The sequence below is a fragment of the Narcine bancroftii genome, chromosome 2 (assembly GCF_036971445.1).
Source record: "Narcine bancroftii isolate sNarBan1 chromosome 2, sNarBan1.hap1, whole genome shotgun sequence".
Lineage (NCBI taxonomy): Eukaryota > Metazoa > Chordata > Chondrichthyes > Torpediniformes > Narcinidae > Narcine > Narcine bancroftii.
Genome location: NC_091470.1, coordinates 59,416,293 through 59,435,365, shown reverse-complemented (window position 1 = coordinate 59,435,365; position 19,073 = coordinate 59,416,293). Strand labels below are relative to the sequence as shown.

The 19,073-nt window shown below is 42.5% G+C and overlaps 1 protein-coding gene across 2 annotated transcripts in view; it reads right to left on the bottom strand.

The window, feature by feature from the left end:
• Positions 1 to 19,073, bottom strand: part of slc25a21 (solute carrier family 25 member 21) — a 396,136-nt gene that overhangs the window by 66,484 nt on the left and 310,579 nt on the right. For both annotated transcript variants that reach the window (XM_069916801.1, XM_069916802.1), the window contains exon 4: positions 16,888 to 16,971. In XM_069916801.1, the coding sequence (XP_069772902.1) occupies positions 16,888 to 16,971 (84 nt within the window). The remainder of the gene's footprint in view (positions 1 to 16,887; positions 16,972 to 19,073) is intronic.

The window sequence follows — 19,073 nt, the reverse complement described above, 5'->3', positions numbered from 1 at the left end:
TGGAGTTTAATTGTCTGACCAAATTCGAAATGGTCTTTGGCTAACTTTTCACAAAGGTACACTTCAATATTTTCCCTAATTTTCTTAAAACATAGAAGGGGATCATATCCCTACTAATTTTCCCTGTGGCTTATTCTGCCACATTCCCTAATATTCTGCCACCCGTTTACCCTCTTGGCATCTTACAATGCCAAATTAAATTATGAACCATCACATCATTCGATATGGTAGGAAAAAATGGGCCAGGTAGAGAAAGCCCACATAAAGACAGAAAATGTGTAAACTCCACACAGTCAGGAATGAAGTTGGATTGCTGGAGCTATTCCATGGGCTGTGCCAGTGAAAATTTCGCTCATGGGAAAACTATTACCAATACATAAAGATTGAACCACAAAACACCTTTCCTGATTTTAAAATTAAGCACCAATAGTTATAAAGTTCAATTTAGTAGTTCATCCCTCTCCAACCTGATGAAATAATCACTCAGCAATAAAGTCTAGATTTATAAATGTTCACAATAGACTGCACACCTAGTATATAGTTCCTTGTTTAGTTTATGTTTATATTGAGCGAGATATTTTCTACAGAGTTCATAAAATAACTCACTAATCACTTTTATGTTGTCACATCTTTGCTCCTGATACAAGATCAGGTTCGGGCATGCAATAAAACTGTCAGCTCTCCAAAAAAATGTAATGCTTGTGGGTTAATGTTTATTGTCTCCAAGTACCTATTGCATAATATCACTGCTCATCGCCTGCAATGTTTCCTCAGTACATTATTAACTTTTATCAAGGTTAAAATATGTATGATTTTACAATGAACAGGATAGCTAAATGCTGCATTTGTGTCTTATAACTGTTTTTAGTGCAGAGGAAAGGGATGCCAAAATAATTATTTTCCCAACCACAGGAAGTTCCCATGTTCTGACAGGGCTCCATTCTTGAGCACTCTTCATAACCCAAGCTGCTCGTAAGTTGGATATGATCAAGAAGAGTGCATTGTGGGGGAGGATCGTGGAGAGTGAGTAAGCATACATAGTGTTATAGAGACCCAATGTTCTCAATGCCATCCTCGATAGCCTACTCCATTTTGATTGATTGCGGTCAAAGGGTTCCTCCATCTTGCTGATGATATTATATTTCTTGAAGAGTTTCCTTTGATCTTCCGGTAATCTTGTGTGAGAGAATAGAAAGCCATTTGCAGGTCTGGTGTTAACATGCAAACAATGTGGTCTGCTTATACAAGTAATTTGACCCTCAGCACTGGTGATGTGGGCTTGGGAGCAGATGATGATGATAGCTTGCTTATTCTTCCAGTGGATTTGAACAATTTTGCAGGATCAATGTTAATAGCAGTTCTCCAATGTTTTGCAGGGCCTGCTTTTTCTCTAAAGAATGTAGGACAGTGGGGACTGTGAGCTTAATCAAAGAATTATTGGAGAACTCAGCAGGTCAGATAGCATCCATAGGTAATCAAAGTTTTGGGTCTGAACCTTGCTATCACAGTGAACTCCAGGGAATGCTGCCGTCAGAGAGCAACAGCAATCATCAAGGATCCACATTACCCTGCACTATTCTTGCTGCTTCCATCAGCAAGGAGGTATAGGTGCCACAAGACTCGCACCACTAGGTTCAGAACTACTGATAAACCTCCCTTTTAGACTCCTCAACAACAAATTCAATCTGGGACTCATTTAAGGACTCTTACTTTTGCACTTTATTGATTTTTGTTTTCTCTCTGCATTCCAGTTAGTTTTCATTTCTTTATTTGTTTACGTGTCGGTTGAGTACAGATTTGTTTTTCACTACAGTAAGTGGTAATACTTCCTCGCCTGCAGGAAAAAGAATCTCAGGGTTATATGTGATGTCATGTATGTTGTCTGACAATAAACCTGAAATCTGAAATACCTGAATTGAAATACAGATTTCCATGCTGGTGCACAAAAGACGTTGGTGAATTTCATTATTGGTGCCTACCTTCACTAAACAATGTTTCCCAAGATATGGGACAAGAGGGATAGGGAAAGAGCTTCACATTTTCAAGCTTTATTGCTTGTGGGCATGGTTGTGCATCAGGGAATGTGGGAGAGGACATATATTTTACAGATGTTCAATTTTTTTTCTCTCCGATGCTTCAGGCCTAAGGTCATAGATTTTTCAGCACCGTCACAACTATGAAGGTCAAACGTCCAGGGACCCACCTCCGTACAGGGAAAACAGCTTATGATGTACATAAAGGCAATCAACATCCATTGGAAGGGACACTTTGAAGAAATCCTTTATCTACTCACTGATTGGCATAGTTGGCGTAGTAGTTAGTATAACGCCTTTACAGCACCAGCGATCGGGACCGGACCTGGGTTCGAATCCCGTGTCTGCGTGGGTTTTCTCCGGGGGTTCTGGTTTCCTCCCACTCTTCAAAAGTGTACCAGGGTGTAGATTAATGGGGTGTAAAATACGCAGCATTGATTCATAGAGCTGAATTGGCCTGTTACAGTGCTGTATGTCTAATTTAAAATTTAATTTGATGTAACTGTTCTTGTCTCTATCTTGTGCATAGTCTCTGGTCAAGACTTACTGCCATTTCTGACTGATAAGAGATAGAATAGGCCACATTTCAACGAAGAAACAGTAAACCTTCTGAAACGTGCTGATGGTCTAAAGCAGTGGTTTTCAAACTTTTTCTTTCCACTCACATACCACCTTATCTACTCACTGGTGCTCTGTGATTAGTAAGGGATTTCTTAAGGTGGTATGTGAGTGGAAAGAAAAAGTTTGAAAACCACTGTTTTAATCATAACTCATTGACTTGTTAAGTGCATGGTTTCATAACTCCAAACGAAATGGGCCAATGACAATTTTTCTCAAGCAAAATATTTCAGTAACAACTGGGTTTAGGGCAGTGGTTCTCAAGCTTTTTTCCCCACTCATATACCACCTTAAGTAATCTCTTACTAATCACAGAGCACCTATGGCAGTGGTTCCCAATTTTACATTCCACTCATATACCACTTTAAGTATTCCCTATGCCATAAATGTTCTGTGATTAATAAAGGATTGCTTAAGGTGGTATGTGGGTGGAAAGAAAAAGTTAGAAAACCACTGTTTTAATCATTCCAAATTGATTCGTTACGTGCACAGTTTCTCCAAAGGAAATGGGCCAATGACAATTTTTCTCAAGCAAAATATTTCAGTAATAATTGGGTCTAGAGCAGTGATTCTCAACCTTCCCTTCCTACTCACATACCACCTTAAGCAATCACTTACTAATCACAGAACACTTAATGGCATAGGGAATACTTTTAGTGGTATGTGAGTGGAAAGTGAAAGGTTGAGAATCACTGACCTATGGCATAGGGACAAGTGGAAAGAAAATATCTGAAAGCCACTGGTCTAAAGGTTGGCAAACTTTTAGACTTTTGACATAAAACACTGCCACATTTTCAAGAATGGAAGGAAATTGCAGGAGTGTTCAGAGACTCTAAAATTATGCTCTTCTTCAATAATGGAAACAACTCTAGCTCCAGAAGTGCCTCCCTGCTCTCGGTTCAGAGGAACTCATTGTAAGGACTTAACACATAGGCCATGGAGCTTCAAGAAAAATGCAGCAAGCTGTTTCAGAAATTGTGTGTGGCATTTTTGACTTTACAAAAACTTTGGCTCTGTCAAGTGAAAAAAAAACTGTGGAGGACCCTCCTCAAATGTGGCTGTTCTCTGTCCGTTACATAACAGCATGAAAGCAGTGATTCAGCTCACTACACCTTCTGGCCAATTAAATGAAACTCAGCCTATGAAATTAGAGGCCTTCAATTAATGAAAAAAAATCAGACATTTTTCTAATGAAGAGTATGATCAAATACATCACTGAACTTAATTTCTCTTATTCCAATGCTGCATCGCACCTCCAACAACCTCCCCACAAAAGTAAAGCTAATCTGCAGGATGAACAGAAACTTTCCAACCTGCATTGCCTCTACTTTTTAAGGAGTCTGAGAAGATACAGCAAACTTCTACAGGTGCATTGCAGAAAGTATTCTGCTAGATTGCAGAGCCTGTTTTGAAATTCAGCTGCCCAGGAACGTAGCCAGTTCCATCATGGAGTTAAACAGGAAAGCTTGCCCATGTTCTGAATGTACTGTAATACACAAAAGTGTTGGAGAAATTCAGTAGGTCACATAGCATATATAGGAATTAAAGGGTAACTAACATTCCAGGCCTATGTCAATGTCAAGGTATGAGCAAAAATAAGGCAGGCACCTGAATAAAAAGGTGGGGGAGGTGGGGAGGAGAGGAGAGGAGAGGAGGGAGGAAGGGGGAGGGGGAGGAGCACGTAGGTAAGAGGTCATAGGTGCATAAAGCTGGGAGGAGAGGAGAAAAAAGCTGAGGTGATGTGGGAGGGATAGCTCCCTGAATGGAGAGAGGAAATGGAAAGGGAGAGGGAGGAAAGGAGACAGAGAGATAGGGAAAAAGAGAGACTGGGGGAAGGGTTGAATGGAAACTGGAGTGGTTAAAGTTAATGTAGTCTGGTTAACATAATATAAGGTGTTGTTCCTCCAATTTATGAGTAGAGTTAGATTGGCAGTGTGTTACGCCATGGATAGACATGTTACTGAAGCAGATAGAGCAAAAGTTCTCAACAAATGGAGCAAAGATGCTTAACAAGAGGCTCTGACCTCCCATCTATTGAAGACATTTATATGTGGCACTGTCTCAAAAAGGCAGCCAACATCATAAAGGACTCTCATCACCCTGGACATAACCTCTTCTCACTGCTACCTTCAAGCAGAAGGTATAGAAGCCTGAAGATCAGCATCTCGAGACTTAGAACAGATTCATTCCAACATTTATCAGGATTTTAACCGTCTCTCAACAACAGAAAGACCATAGTCTGGCTGGGTTGGCAGCACCATCATGCTGAGGACAAGCGTTCCTCAGGGCTGTGTGCTTAACCTGTTCCTGTTCATACTACTGACTCAAGATTCAGTTCCAACAATGTAATCAGGTTTGCAGATGACACAAGAGTAGTTGGCCTCATCAGCAACAATGATGAGTTGCACTACAGAGAAGAGGTAGAAAATTTGTAAACCAGGATTTATTTAAAATAGACAATCATCAAATAATATTGGAAGATTATTTACTATATTACTTTAAGCCAAGACAAAAGTGTACCCAAGCATAGCAGTGGGTTTGGATGCTGAAAAGGTTTTTGATAGGCTTGAATGGAATTTTTTAAATTTAAAACAATGGTTCAGGCCAAATATTTATTAATTGGGTGAGAGCATTTTACCATTAGTCTTTTCATTATATAGATCAAGTAGACAAGGTTGGTCCACTACCTCCATCTCTATTTGTTATGGCTGAAGCTGTCTGGTGGGATCTCAACATAAAGGGGTTTAAAGTGGATCACGAAAGATATAAAATAAATTTATTTGTTTATGATATATTAATGTATTTGACTGATCTGGCCGGCTCTCTGTTTAGACTTAAGACCATACTGGATAATTATGGGAAAGTCTCCGGATATAAAATAAACTAGGTCAAGAGTGAGATTTTACCTTAAGGCAAAAGGAGACTCTACCCAATATCAATATGGCAGTCAGTTTAATATGGCCAAATCCAATATGAAGTATTGGGAATTAAATTTAATAGTAATTTTAATGATCTATATAAGCTTAATTATCTCCCCTTGCTGTGGAAATTTGAGGAGGATCTACATAGGAGGGTAAACCTGCCCATCGCATTATTGGGCAGAGTAAAGTGTGTAAAAAAATGAAGATAATTCTGAGACCTCAATACTTTTTTCAATCCTTACCTATCCCATTGCCTAATAAATTTAAAAAATTCTTAATAGACATATTTGTTCATTCATTTGGTTAGTTAAATTTTCTAGTATTTCCATAGATAAACTGACCTGGGATTATAAATTACTGGACTTTAAAAAATATAATTTAGCTGCAAAATTTGTTTTGTTGCTGCTTTTTTTCATAAGGCAATTCTTTCTTGGGATATAATTGACTTGCACATGCTGGGAGAGGAGATGGCAGAAGGATTTATTTAAATGGAATTTTAAATTAATTAAAAGGAAAACAAATAACCCATTATTGAAACATCATCATCGGCATGATCTATCAGGATCGTTGTCTGAAGGAGATTCACAAAATTGTTGACGACCTCAACCACTCCACACATAGTATCTGGTATATCAGGGGAGGACACGAATATCAGAGCCAGAACCACCAGGCAGAGAAACAGCTTCTTCCCACAGACAATGAGACTGAAAGACTGAATGAACTGCACATATAAACCATCTGAGACTCTACTATTTATTAAACATTATTTACTTTTTTTTAATATATGTATTTATGTACTGTATATGCATCATTTATCTGTATGCATGTCATATTTGGATGTGTGTTTATATGTTTTGGCACTGAGGACTGGAGGACGCTGTTTCATCGGGGTGTACTTGTACAATCGGATGACAATAAACGAACTAATTAGCAACAGCTCTGAAACCACAACATGACTGTTGTTTGATTGGTAAGTCACTTTTTATTTCTTTACAGAATAACTGTAAATATTTATGTGGTATGGATAATGGAGAGTCATGTGACTCCTCTGTCTGGAATCTGGTGGTAATATAGAGAGGCATGTGACCTCTCCATTTGGAACCTGATTGGAAGTCACCTCACCTGCCAATCAAGGCCAAGCCTTTGCCCACGGCTCATCGATACCTGGCCCAGACTCTCCAGCTGATAGCACTATGAAGCCCACCACATGTGAGCCATTGCTTTCTTTCTCTTCTGGGACAAAATTGAGCTCCACTCCAGGTTGGGAACCATGGGCAACGCTAGAGGATTGTTGGTAAGGTATGCATAGACAAAGTGTTGGGAGCTGAAGTATTGTGTGCCTCGTGTCCCTAGTTTAGTTAGATAAGAGCCATGCCTGCCAGGGATATCAAGGGGTGGTGGATATTGTATGTTGTAATTTGATTGTAAACCCTTTTACCCATGAGTGGTTGTGAGAGCCTTGTTTATTTGGTGAATGTGTGTACGTATGTGTCTTTCTCTCCTGTTGTAACTCTCATACACGTGTAAATAAAAACTACTGTTTAATCATCCACATTCAGACTCATTAACCTTGGGACCCATCGAACCATTTTCACATACACAACAATTAGTGCTGGGAGCAAGGTCCTAAGAGTTTTGACTGAACACAGCTTCTGGGGAGATGTTTTGGAATTGAGGCAGGAGAGCTAGTGCAGGCAGCAAGGATAGGATCCCCAGGTGGAATGATTTGGGAGATCACTGGATGCAGAGTTTGGGAGCTTGGCAAGCATGCTGGCAGAGCAATAGACTAGTCCAAGCAACTGGACCCACATGGTAAGAAAATTGGTCACCACGTGGTGTCACTTCTCAAGAAGATGGGGTTCCCAAAAACTAAGGGGAGTCAGCGTAGTGCCTTTTGGCTACTAGCATCTCTCCTGAGAAACCAATGTGAGATCATAGAAAGGAAAGATTTGGAGAGTGCCCAGAAAAATAATGAGATGGAGGTGCTCCAGCAGTGCTGCTGTGCAAGCCCGAGCCACCGGTCTCGAGATGAGAGGGACAGAGGGAACCTGCAGGCTGCTTAAAACGTAGCAGCTTTGTGAAGCTTACCACTCTGGCTGACAGATAGACCCAGTTAAGGTCTGGGTCATTGTCCGGCAATGGTTGATGAAGGGGGACGTGCAGATGGGCAGCGATGAGAGTGAGGTGGACAAAACCCCATGTCTCCTCCCTCCTTCGAACACGAACCCCTGCAGGCTAAACCGATGACCACAAGGGCACCCCACTGACCCAACAGAATGGGGAAGCATTGGATGGACATGCCTGTGGCCACTGCAAAACCACAGTGACACAGGAATATTCAGCAAAAGAGCTGACCATGCTGGGAGACAGATATTGCCAGCGCCCAGGCAAACATCTGGTTGCGTGGCTGCTCAGGCTCTGGAATGAGGGGGCCCCAAATGTGAACCTCTACAATCAGGAAGTGAGCACCTTGAGTAGATTATTGGATCAAAATACAATTAATGATGCTCTGCAGGCACTGCCTGAAGAGATCTGTGATGGCACCGTCCTGTGGGATCGGGTGGTAATGGCAGTGCAAGGCCAATACCCAGCTCTGCTAGAATGGAACACAATTAGCAAGGGGACAAGGGCATGTACAGGCAAGACCACAAGCACCATTTCACTGAGAACATGAGGGTAACATGCCCTAGCAGGTAACGTAATCACTGCAGCATGCTACTGATCTAAAATCAATGGTCCTCATGCGACCGGCAACTGGGAAGACTGTCCAGGAAGCCATATGATTATTAGAAGGGCCCTGTGAGTGGGAAAAGAGCTGAGGGAGGGTTGTTCTGAGTTGTGGGTTGGGTCTTTTGAGCTCCTCCCCAACGGGGCTTTCCCTGCAGTGCTCTTTCCAGAGCACGTACAATGCGAATGTGAGGATCCTATGAATGTGAGCATGCTCCATCCCAGCGCACACCACTGCCATAAACAGCTCTTTGCAGGTAGACCAGGAGCCCTTATCACCCACCCTCACTCGGAGTGGGGTCACCCAGTCAAGACTGCAAAGCCAAGGCAAGGATGGGTGACGAGGGGCCCCGATTTACAATGGGGCAAAGGGAATACACAGCATTGGATGTGATAGACACTGGTGCTAAGCAGACTATCATCCCTGGCAATCCTATAAGTTTGGGGAGCACAAACAAGGGGAAATTCATCTTTGGGGTCGTCTGCGCGACCATAATAGTTGGGGCAGCTAAATGGAACCCTCCATAGTTGTTCCCCCACCCTCCAAGGTAGTCAGCAATCAACAATACCAAGTGCCTGGAAGCAACAAAGAGGCCACAGATTCTATTGATGCCCAAATGTGTGAAGGAGTCTTCCGGCGAGCCATTCATCATCAACAGTCTGGCCTGTGTGAAAGAAAAATGGCACATGATGCATGACTATCGATATCGATTACAGAAAACGAACCAAAGTCGCACCCCTCCCTCACTGTTGCAGTCTCCAGTGTAGTCACACTGGTGGAAGAGACTGGGGGATGGGAGAATGAACAGTGGCTTACTGTTGCTGACCTCACACACACTTTCTTCTCCATCCCCCTCAGCCCTGACTCTCCGGATTACTTTGCCTTCACCTGTTAGGGCAGACAGTATATATTTTGCCATCTATCTTAAGCCCCACATGTGTCATGGGTTAATCGCCCGGGACTTAGAAAATGCCAAGCCCTCCCCAGATATCTCAGTGGCACACTACATCGATGATATCCTCCTCCAGGGCTCCTCAGAGAAAGTGATATCACAAGCCCTTGGCATGTTAATCACCTCGTTGTGGACGAGAGGATGAACCATTAATCTGGAAAAGGTACAGGGTCCCAGCCCAATAGTCCTTTTCCTGGGCATCCAGTGGCATTCCGGCGGTAGAGAAATTATCATGGCCGCTTAAGAGCAAAATCCTTCATCCAGCAGTGCCCAACAACAAAGCTGAGACACAAAGTTTCGTGTGTCTTTTGGGTTACTGGTGCCAACATGTTTCCTATCTCGCCATGCTCCTCCGACCACTGTAAAGCGTATCCAGGAGAAAAAAAGCTGCTTCTGTGGGGACATGAGCAACAAAATGCATTTGAAATGGCAAACAAGGGCGCTGAGCTGGTAACGCTGCTGGCCCCCTGCCAGACTGGAGTTCCCTTTGAATTCAGGTCTCTGCCACGAAGACAATAGCTGAGTGGAGCCTCTGGCAAAAGAGGCAAGGTCTCAGAGTCCCACTTGGCTTCTGGACCAAGTCCCCCACCGAAGCTGCCTCCTGCTACTCCTCAATTGACCGTCAGCTGCTCGCCTGCTACCTCACACTGCTAACCAAAGAGCACCTGATGGTAGCAGAGACAATGAAACATGATAGGCTGTAGTCTCTATGATTGTAGTAAAAACATATAAATGCTGGAGGAATTCAGGTGGTCTTTTCAGCATCTACTCAGGAGACAAAGATATACTGCCAACAATTCGGGCCTGAGCCCTTCTTCAAGGAAAGATCAGAAAAGTCAGAAGCAGGAGATACAGTATCAGATAGTCTCAGAATTCAAATAATGGGGGAGGAATCCAGCCCAACAAAAGGTGTTAATTGCATGTGTTAAGGGGCTAGGGAATGGAGGGGGTGGGGGCTGGGGTTTAACGAAAGCCAGAGAAGTTGATATTAATGCCATCTGATTGGAGGATGCCTAGTCAGAAGATGAGATGTTGTTTCTCCAATTTACGGGTGATATCAGTCTGGCAGTACGAAACCATGGACAGGTATGTCGGCAAGGGAATGGAATGGAAAATTGAAATGGGTGGCCACTGGGAGATCCACACTATTTAGGTGGACAGAGCCAAGGTGCTCAACAAAGCGATCTCCCAGTCTGCGTTCAGTCTCTCTGATGTAGAGGAGAGCACAGCAGTAGGTGACCCCTGCAGATTCACAAGTAAAATGTTGCTTCACTTGGAAGAACTGTTTAGGGGCCAAAATGGTGCTGAGGGAGGAGGTATGGGTGCAAGTGGAACATCTCCTGTGGACAATTAGTGGGGAGGGAGGAGTGGACAAGGGAGTCATGGAGGGTGCGGTCCCTGCGGAAAGTGGAGAGGAGAGGATAGGGGACTATGTGTCTAGTGGTGGGATCATGTAGTAGGTGGTGAACATGGCAGAGGAGGATGTGTGGGAATGTGGAGGCTGCTGGGGTGGTAGGTGAGGACGAGTAATTATGTGTGGGGGTGGAGGGGGCCATGGCAGATGTGCAGGTAATGGAGGATATAAAGGTGAGGGCTGAGTTGAATAGAAGGAAAGCCACATTGTTTGAAGAAGGAGGACATCTCTGATGATCTGGCAGAGAAGAACTCGTCCTAGGTGCCGATGTGACAAAGACGGAGGAATTGAGAGAATGGAATGGAATCCTTACAGGGGACGGGGTGGGAATAGGTGTAGTCAAGGTAGCTGTTGGAGTTGGTGGGTTTATAGAAGATGTTTGCTGAGAGTTTTTGTCTCCTGAGTTGGAAACAAAGAGATCGAGGAAAGGGAGAGTGAATTTGAGGTTGGGGTGGAAGTTGGCACCAAAGAGGATGAAGTCAACGATCTCCTCATTGATATTTGAGGCAGCACCAAAGTAGTAATCACTGGAGCAGAGGAAGAGCCTGTGTTGGCTTGTAGCATGGATGGCTCTGCATAGCCAACTAAAAGGCAGACATAGCTGGGGCCCATGCAGGCTCCTATGGCTACCCTTTTAACCTGGAGAAAGTGCGGTGAGTCAAAGAAGCAGAGACGGTCACACTCTGACCGCACCTAACAGCTCCAGCTGGTGGAACTGTGGCAAACGGTGGTGGAAGGTGGTGGCACTCCACCCTGCCACAAGTAAAATACTTAGACAAGAGGGAGCGGGGTGGTCCAGCCAACTGGCCAAGCTGGCAGCTATGGCACTCTCCCTAAAAGAGACTACCGGCCCAGTCCGCATCTACACAGATTCCTGGGCTGTGGCAAATGGCACGGCAGTATGGATGGCCCAGGGGCAGGAGACGGTGACAGATTTATGGCTGCCTGCACTGGCAGCTCATTTGGGAAGTAGCAAAATAAAGAACGGTCACGGTCCACAACATGGACATGCAAACCTCTAGGGAAACCTGCTGAAACTGCCCACTATCCTGCTGTAGACTGAGCCACTCAAATCTGCTCTTCCACCACTCGCCCTGAGCACAGTGACTTCGGACCCTTACATCATGAGAGCACTGTAAAAGTGAGCATATGGGGGCCAATAGAATGTGACGATGGGCAGAGGGTATGGGGGTCTCACTCTCCCATGATGAAGCAAGAATTGTGGTTGCCAATTCCCCCTTTGTCATGAGTAAAAGCCAATGGGCCCACCAGGCTGCATTCACTGGGGCATGGGAGAGGACTAGGTATGGCAAAATGAAAAGTCATACCCCCTCACATATTTAGGTGCCCTGATGGCAGGCCAACCAGGACAGCACCATTAAAGGGCTGCAATACCTCTCCTCCATTTATGAAGTACCATGGGAGGTACAGTCTGACCAGGGCTCACACTTCATGGGGACAAAAGTACAGGAATTGATAGCGGAGGCCAGTATCTCATGGCTGCTGCATATGTCCTACTGCCCACAGGCATCTGGGCTCATTGAGTGAATGAAAGACCTGTTCAAGGAGCAGAAATGCTCATTGATGCCCACCAGTACACTGCAGGGGTGGCTTATTGTGCTGCAGCAGGCAGTGGTCAACCTCAATTGTCATCCAACTGGCTGGGGGTGGGGTATTTCCTCTGCTCTCACACCATCTGGTGGCCTCCGACACCGCCAAGTCCTAGGACGTGGTTATTCAAGATCCCGAGGAATCGGGTAGAGTATGGGCGCAGCAGCAACAAAGTCCACCTTAAAAAGAAGAAATTGTAATGCACAGGATCGGAGATACGTGATGGGTTGTCGTACTGGCAAACTTAATCTGTCATGTGTTCACACTTAAAAATTAAGTGAGTTTTGCACCCCGCCCCCTATCACCCACAGGAAAATTCTGCCATGGAAATCGCTACTGACCATCACTGTGTTGATTGGTGTCATGCAACACATTCCTCAGGGTGGTCTACAAGTACACCAGAAGCACCAACAATTGGTGGGTCTGCATGTGAACTCCAGCGCACAATACTGAGAGACTTCTACTTACGTCCATCCCATTCAACACCACAGAAATGAACTATGATCTCCCACCTACCTCCCCCTTGCACAACATTATATCCAGTGACCCCCCCAGTGGGGGGAATGTTTCAGGAAATGTTTTCTCCCTCCCTACAATCTCAGAAACACTAAAGTCCTGACTCTCAGTGATTCCCTTACTGGTGATCAGGGCTGGAGAATATTGGTGCAGATGTTTCGATGACCTGCATGCAGGTCATAGCGAGTGTGAGTGAGAATGGTGCCCAAGTATGCTGGTGTCCCCAGTCAAGGGTACAGCAAAGCTGGGGGCTTCTTAGATGCTCAATGGCACTTATGACACTCACAGGATATATGGACACCATGCCTATCCCTGGCTGCCATGGGATGGTACAGTTGTTGCTTTCCAGGATATGTTATGCTTATAGCCACTACCTTAGCAACCTTTGGGAGCACCCTGTCTACCACAGACACAGGGGCAGAATGGCAATCACTGAAATGGAAAGGTTGTGGATGATTGTCTTCCCCCAGTATGGCACTGCCTGTCTCTCCTGTGAAATAATCTGCACAACCAATGTACTGCAGATGCTGGCCAATAGGATGGCTGTAGGATTTGAGTGGCAGCAGTGCTGACAGCCGTTCACATGGTTACCTTGCAGAACTGGATGGCCCTGGACTACCTACCTGCTGCTGAAGGTGGTACCTGTGCAGTGATTGGTGAAGAGTTCTGCACTTACATTCTCGATGTATTGGGGAACATTACTCATAGGTCGAGCATATCCAAGAGTCAGTGGGTTAAACTGAAAAATCAAGGGACCAGTTCTTGCATTACGATTCCTCTTGGGGAAGCTGGTGGCCCTTTGGAGCTTTGAGGAGGTGGTGGGCTATTGGCATTCACTAAGTCACTACTATCACTCTCATGGTGGTGGAAGTTTGTCTTTTATGTTGTCTTTGTAAATTTATCCAGAAGCCTCCTAATCTTTATTGATGAATGTAATGTTTGGTGAGTGTTGTGCCTTTCAGCATGGATTATGGAGGGTCATGTGACCCCTCCGTCTGGAATCTGATGGGAATGTGGATTGCGGAGGGGCATGTAGTCTCTCTGGAACCTAGTAGGAATGTGGATTGCAGTTAGGCAAGTGACATCTCCATCTGGAACCTGATCTGATGTTACCTCACCTGCCAATCAAGGTCAAGCTTTGCCCACAGGTTAGCGCACACTTGGTCATTTGCCCCTTTAATTGCCTCATTGATACCTGGGCCAAACTCTCCAGTTGTCGGTACTATAAAGCCCACCACATGTGAGCCATCACTTTCTCTTCTGGAACATACCCAAGCTCCACGCCAGGTTGGGAACCGTGAGCATCACTGGAGGATTGTTGGTAAGGTGTGTGAGGGAGCTCTAGTATTGTGTGTCTAGCGTCGCTAGTTTAGTTAGATAAGAGCCATGCCTGCCAGGGGTATTGTATGTTGTAACTTGATTATAAATACTTCTACCCACGAGTGGTTGTGAGTGTATCATATAATCCGACGAGCATGTGTATGTGTGCATCTTTCACGCATGTACTGATTCCCCTACCATGTGTAAATTTAAACTACTGTTCAATCAGCTGCGTTCAGATTCATTACCCTTGGGACCTATCAAACCAGTTTCACACACACAACTTATTATCTTTTTGTGTATTTATTGCCTTTTAATTCAATTAAGTATTTAGTATGTAACTGTTTTTACATTATTTTGTTTTTATTTTACAAAGTTCAGCTGCGGCGAGTAAGAATTTTGGTGCACGTGCACATTATACAATGTATACGACAATAAAACTCATAATTATCACTTACATATCCATACATTTGAAGCTTGAGCTTCATGTTATCTTCGACTCTTTCACTATATTCTACTAAAATAAACAGGAAGTAGAATCAAGCCTGCTGGTTAAAGGGTAAGGATCAATCTTTATCCAAGCAGCACATCACAGATCTCATCTGGTCTTCCTCACTTTTCAAGAATGTGGAAGCAATAGGTCAAAAAAACAGGAAAGGTAAATAAACCTCACCACTTTTTCATAACAGTTTGTTAGATTATTAAATGGCTAAATACACAAGCATCTAACCAGGAGGATATATTGCCCCAGATCCACTATGGGAGTTTAAATGATCCCCCTCTGCTGAAAAGTTGACTGTTGCACAGTCTCCTGTTGCTCCCTTCTCCTTCCTGTGTTGGCGTGCTGAGAAATCGGTGTTATTTTCTACATGCACCATTCAAAGCATTGCTTGTGTAAAAAAAAACTTTGCTATCTATATAGAAATAATCACAAATGAAATTGACAAAAGTATTGTCAGTCTCAATGTAACTAAGTTTGGGAACTAGAAAATCCAAAAGCAACACTGGATTGACACAAATGAAGTTATGGAAAAATACAGCCGTAGGCATAACACTTCCAATGTGATGGATTAGAAGAACAGGTTAATCTGATACAAGGAAAATCAGATAGTCCAGACACTGGTTGTGGTCATTAGGAGGTATAAGTGATTGGAGGGTCAGAGATCATGGAATGTGACTCAGGGAATTGGGTTAAGGAGGGAAGGAACAAAGGGCCAAAGAGTAGTATGAGACTAATTTACAGGGATCCTAATCCGCCATGCAGTATTAAAATACTGTTGTCACAGGAGTGTCCAATGATATACATTCCCAGGACGGCTTAGTCCTGTTTCCTTCACAATGCTCCAAAGAAAACATGGCATGGCATGCACATCTGATGGAGAAATCACATTAGATATATGTAGAAGAGTATATCCAAAGTGGTGCAGACTGAAATGACTTGATCTTCTACATTCTAATTTCACCTCTAAGTTCAAGAACAGTTTATTTACAACAGCTATTAGGCTCCTGAATTTCCCCATACTACTCCAATCATGGACTGCACTGATTCCACACAAAGGACTATTGTAACACCATTTTTTCTTGAACTATGGTAATTGTGAATATTTATTATCTATCTATCTTTAGAACAGTGGTTCTCAACCTTTTTCTTTCCACTCACCTACCACTTTAAGTAATTCCTATGCCATTGGCGCTCTGTGATTAGTAAGGGATTGCTTAAGGTGGTAGGTGAGTGGGAAGGGAAGGTTGAGAATCACTGCTCTGGACTGAAATATTTTGTGTGAGAAAAAATTGTCATTGGCCCATTTCCTTTGGAGTTATGAAACCGTGCACATAACAAGTTAATCAGGTTCGATTAAAACAGTGGTTTTCAAACCTTTTCTTTCCACTCACCTACCACCTTAAGCAATCCCTATGACATAGGGAACACTTAAAATGGTATGTCAGTGGAAAGAAAAAAGTTGAGAACCACTGCTTTAGAATGTATCTATGTTTAATTTGTTTTACTGTATTACAATTGCAATTGTGTTTTTTTTTAATGAAGTACCTGTTAACTGCAGCAAATAATTATTTTGGTGTGTGTATACAAAACAAGTAAAATGTATATGATAATAAACTCACAATCATTCTTATCATTCATTTCAAAGAGTAATTAATCTATATTCTTTTCAGTTTAGAAGCCCTATATTAACTCACATGAACATTCACCTTCACACTTCACATGAGTGCCTCCAGGAGTTAGTATCATGAACAGTTCCAATGAAGACTGCAAACATATAGCGGTCTCTTAAAAATGATCATGATGTAGAACAAAGCACCGCTACTTGTGTCCTTACCCAGTTCACATCAAGAAATGGCATAACTACTCTGGACTTACATTGGAGCACAAGGGAAATTAAAGGAGGTTTGCAGATTAATGCTAATTGAGGCAGTTTATCATAGCAAAATGATAGCATCAAAAATTAACACCATGCCTATGAGAACCAAAGGTAACTGATAAATGTTACAGAACTCACACTTTGCCTGTAACACATTAATTCTCCCAAATATTTGGTTAATTTAGATCAAAACAAAAGTGATAACAAGCTGCAAATTACAATCACTGAAAAACATACAGCTTTAATACCTCCCATTACATGAATTCATCAATATTTCCTAATGTATTTTTTCTCAATTTTTTCAGAAATTATTTTTCTAAGTTCTACAGCTTCAGAATAATTCTTACAACCCAATCAATGTTTGGTATAGTGAATAATTAGAATCAGAATTCCTACCCTTCTTGCTGGAAAATGGTCTTAAAGCAGTGGCCAAGACCCCTGTAACTGTTGGCATCACCTTTCCCTCGCTGAATCTGAAATCTAGGAAAAAAACATAAAATAATTCAATAACTCCAACAAATTTTAGCAGGCTTTATTCACATGAAGCTAAAACAAACCAATAATAAATATAATTGCACAGTTAACTGGATAATAACAAAAAGCTTTTGTTGAGTCATCTCCAGGTAACAGGCACTGATAGAACAAATCAATCCCTGGAGTGTTGGAAATTCTAATTTACAGAAGGAACAGGATTTTTTTTTCCAAAATAGCCCTACAGTGATTAATGGACCACAAATTGCCAGCAAAATGGAAATAGTACAGTACCTACAAGTTAGCTGGGATCAAAGTGACCAGGACAAATATCTGGATATTCCAGGTGTGAATTTGACAGTTTAGGGATGGAGAAGAAGGTATAATTTTTTTTAAAGTAAATCAAGTTCAGAATGAGAGAAACTGGATTCAGAATGCAGGACCAAAATTAAAGCAAGTTATATTTTTTTATATTTCTATCAAAAAATTAAAACTGAGAGAACAACTCAACGTCAATACGATGAAGGAGATGACCACTGACTTCTGGAGAGGGGGCAGAGTTCACATTCCTGTCCACATTAAAGGTATTCAAGGTTAAGGAGTAAATTCGATCCAACGTTTAAAAGCAGGTAGTAAAGAGTATTGGTTGATAAATATTTTTTATGACTCAAAGAATATTATCATAAGAATTCCACATGGTTCTTCTACATTGCTTCATTTGTATAACATATTAATGATGTACTTAAACAGGAAATTCTGCAGTTGCAATACACAAAACGGCTGGAGAAACTCACCAGGTCACACAGTATTCATTGCACAGAATATGGTGAAGAAGTTTGTGGATGAACTTTCAAATTGGGGAGATATGAACAGATCGAACAGTTGAGTGGGAAAGTCTTAAGTGGAACATAATTCAGAGGTAACAGTAGGTGCAACATGGCAAGGGAGTACACAATAAAGGATGATATTGAGTGGCACGAAAAAACAAAGGGATCTTCAAGTTTATGACTACAGATTTTTAAACTGTAGCACAGAACATCAAGGTATATAAATGCTATTCTTGATTAGCTGAGGCACAGAATGTAAGAATGTGAGCTTATTTTGAAATGCTTATAACATTGGACAGTTGAAAAATATTGGAGTGAATTACAAAAGTATGCAGATGCTGTGACTGGAGTACAAATACAAAAATACTGGAGGAACTCAGCCAGTCTCTCAGCATCCATAGGAGATAAAGATATACAACTGATATTGTGGACCTTAGCCCTTCTTCAAGGAATGAGTCAAAAGTAGGCAATTATCTGGAATTAAACTGCTGTGGAGGGAAGAATGGGAAGGGGAGGAGTACAGACCAACAGAAAGAAAGTGTTAATTGGTTATGGATGGGACACAAGAGAGAGGAAAGGTGAGAAATGACTGGGGGAGGAGGCATTGTTAGGGTCTATGTTGAAGCAGAGCTAGAGGAAAAGGGACAGAGGGAAAAGGGAAGAGAGAGCCAGATAGAGCTACAGGAACGGAGATATAGGGAAAGGTGGGATGGGGGTGGGGGAGGTGGCTAATAGAAACTCGAGAAGTTGATGTTGATGCAATCCAGTTGAAGGGTGCCCAGATGGAATAGGAAGTGTTGTTCCTCAATTTGCGGGAGGTCTCATTCTGGCAGTGCATGAGACCATGGACCAGACAGGCCGGCAAGGCAGTGAGGTGGGAATTTGAAATGGGTTGCCAGCAGCCATACAATCAAACAAATTCAGCTTTCTGAATTTTAAGACTGGCAAGTTCAAATTTCAATAGCTGAGTGTTGCTAGTTCCAATCAGAATCTCCAACAACAGCCAGCATGACATAGCTTATTCTATCATTTAATGTTTTGAAAAAGATGGTTTTTTTAACATTTCTGTGCTTTAATTATATGGTGGTAACATTATTTTAACTGAAACATTTCCCATTTTCAAGCCTTGTGGATAAAATTTAAAATATGTGTTCTATAAATCATCGTCACATGTAGCTCCAGTGTAAGATGAAGTAGAATGTTTGCCTTCCTGCACTTTAGACATCTTGAATTAAATCAATAATTTAAATAAGCTCTTTGTAGAAAGTTACCAATTCTGAACAT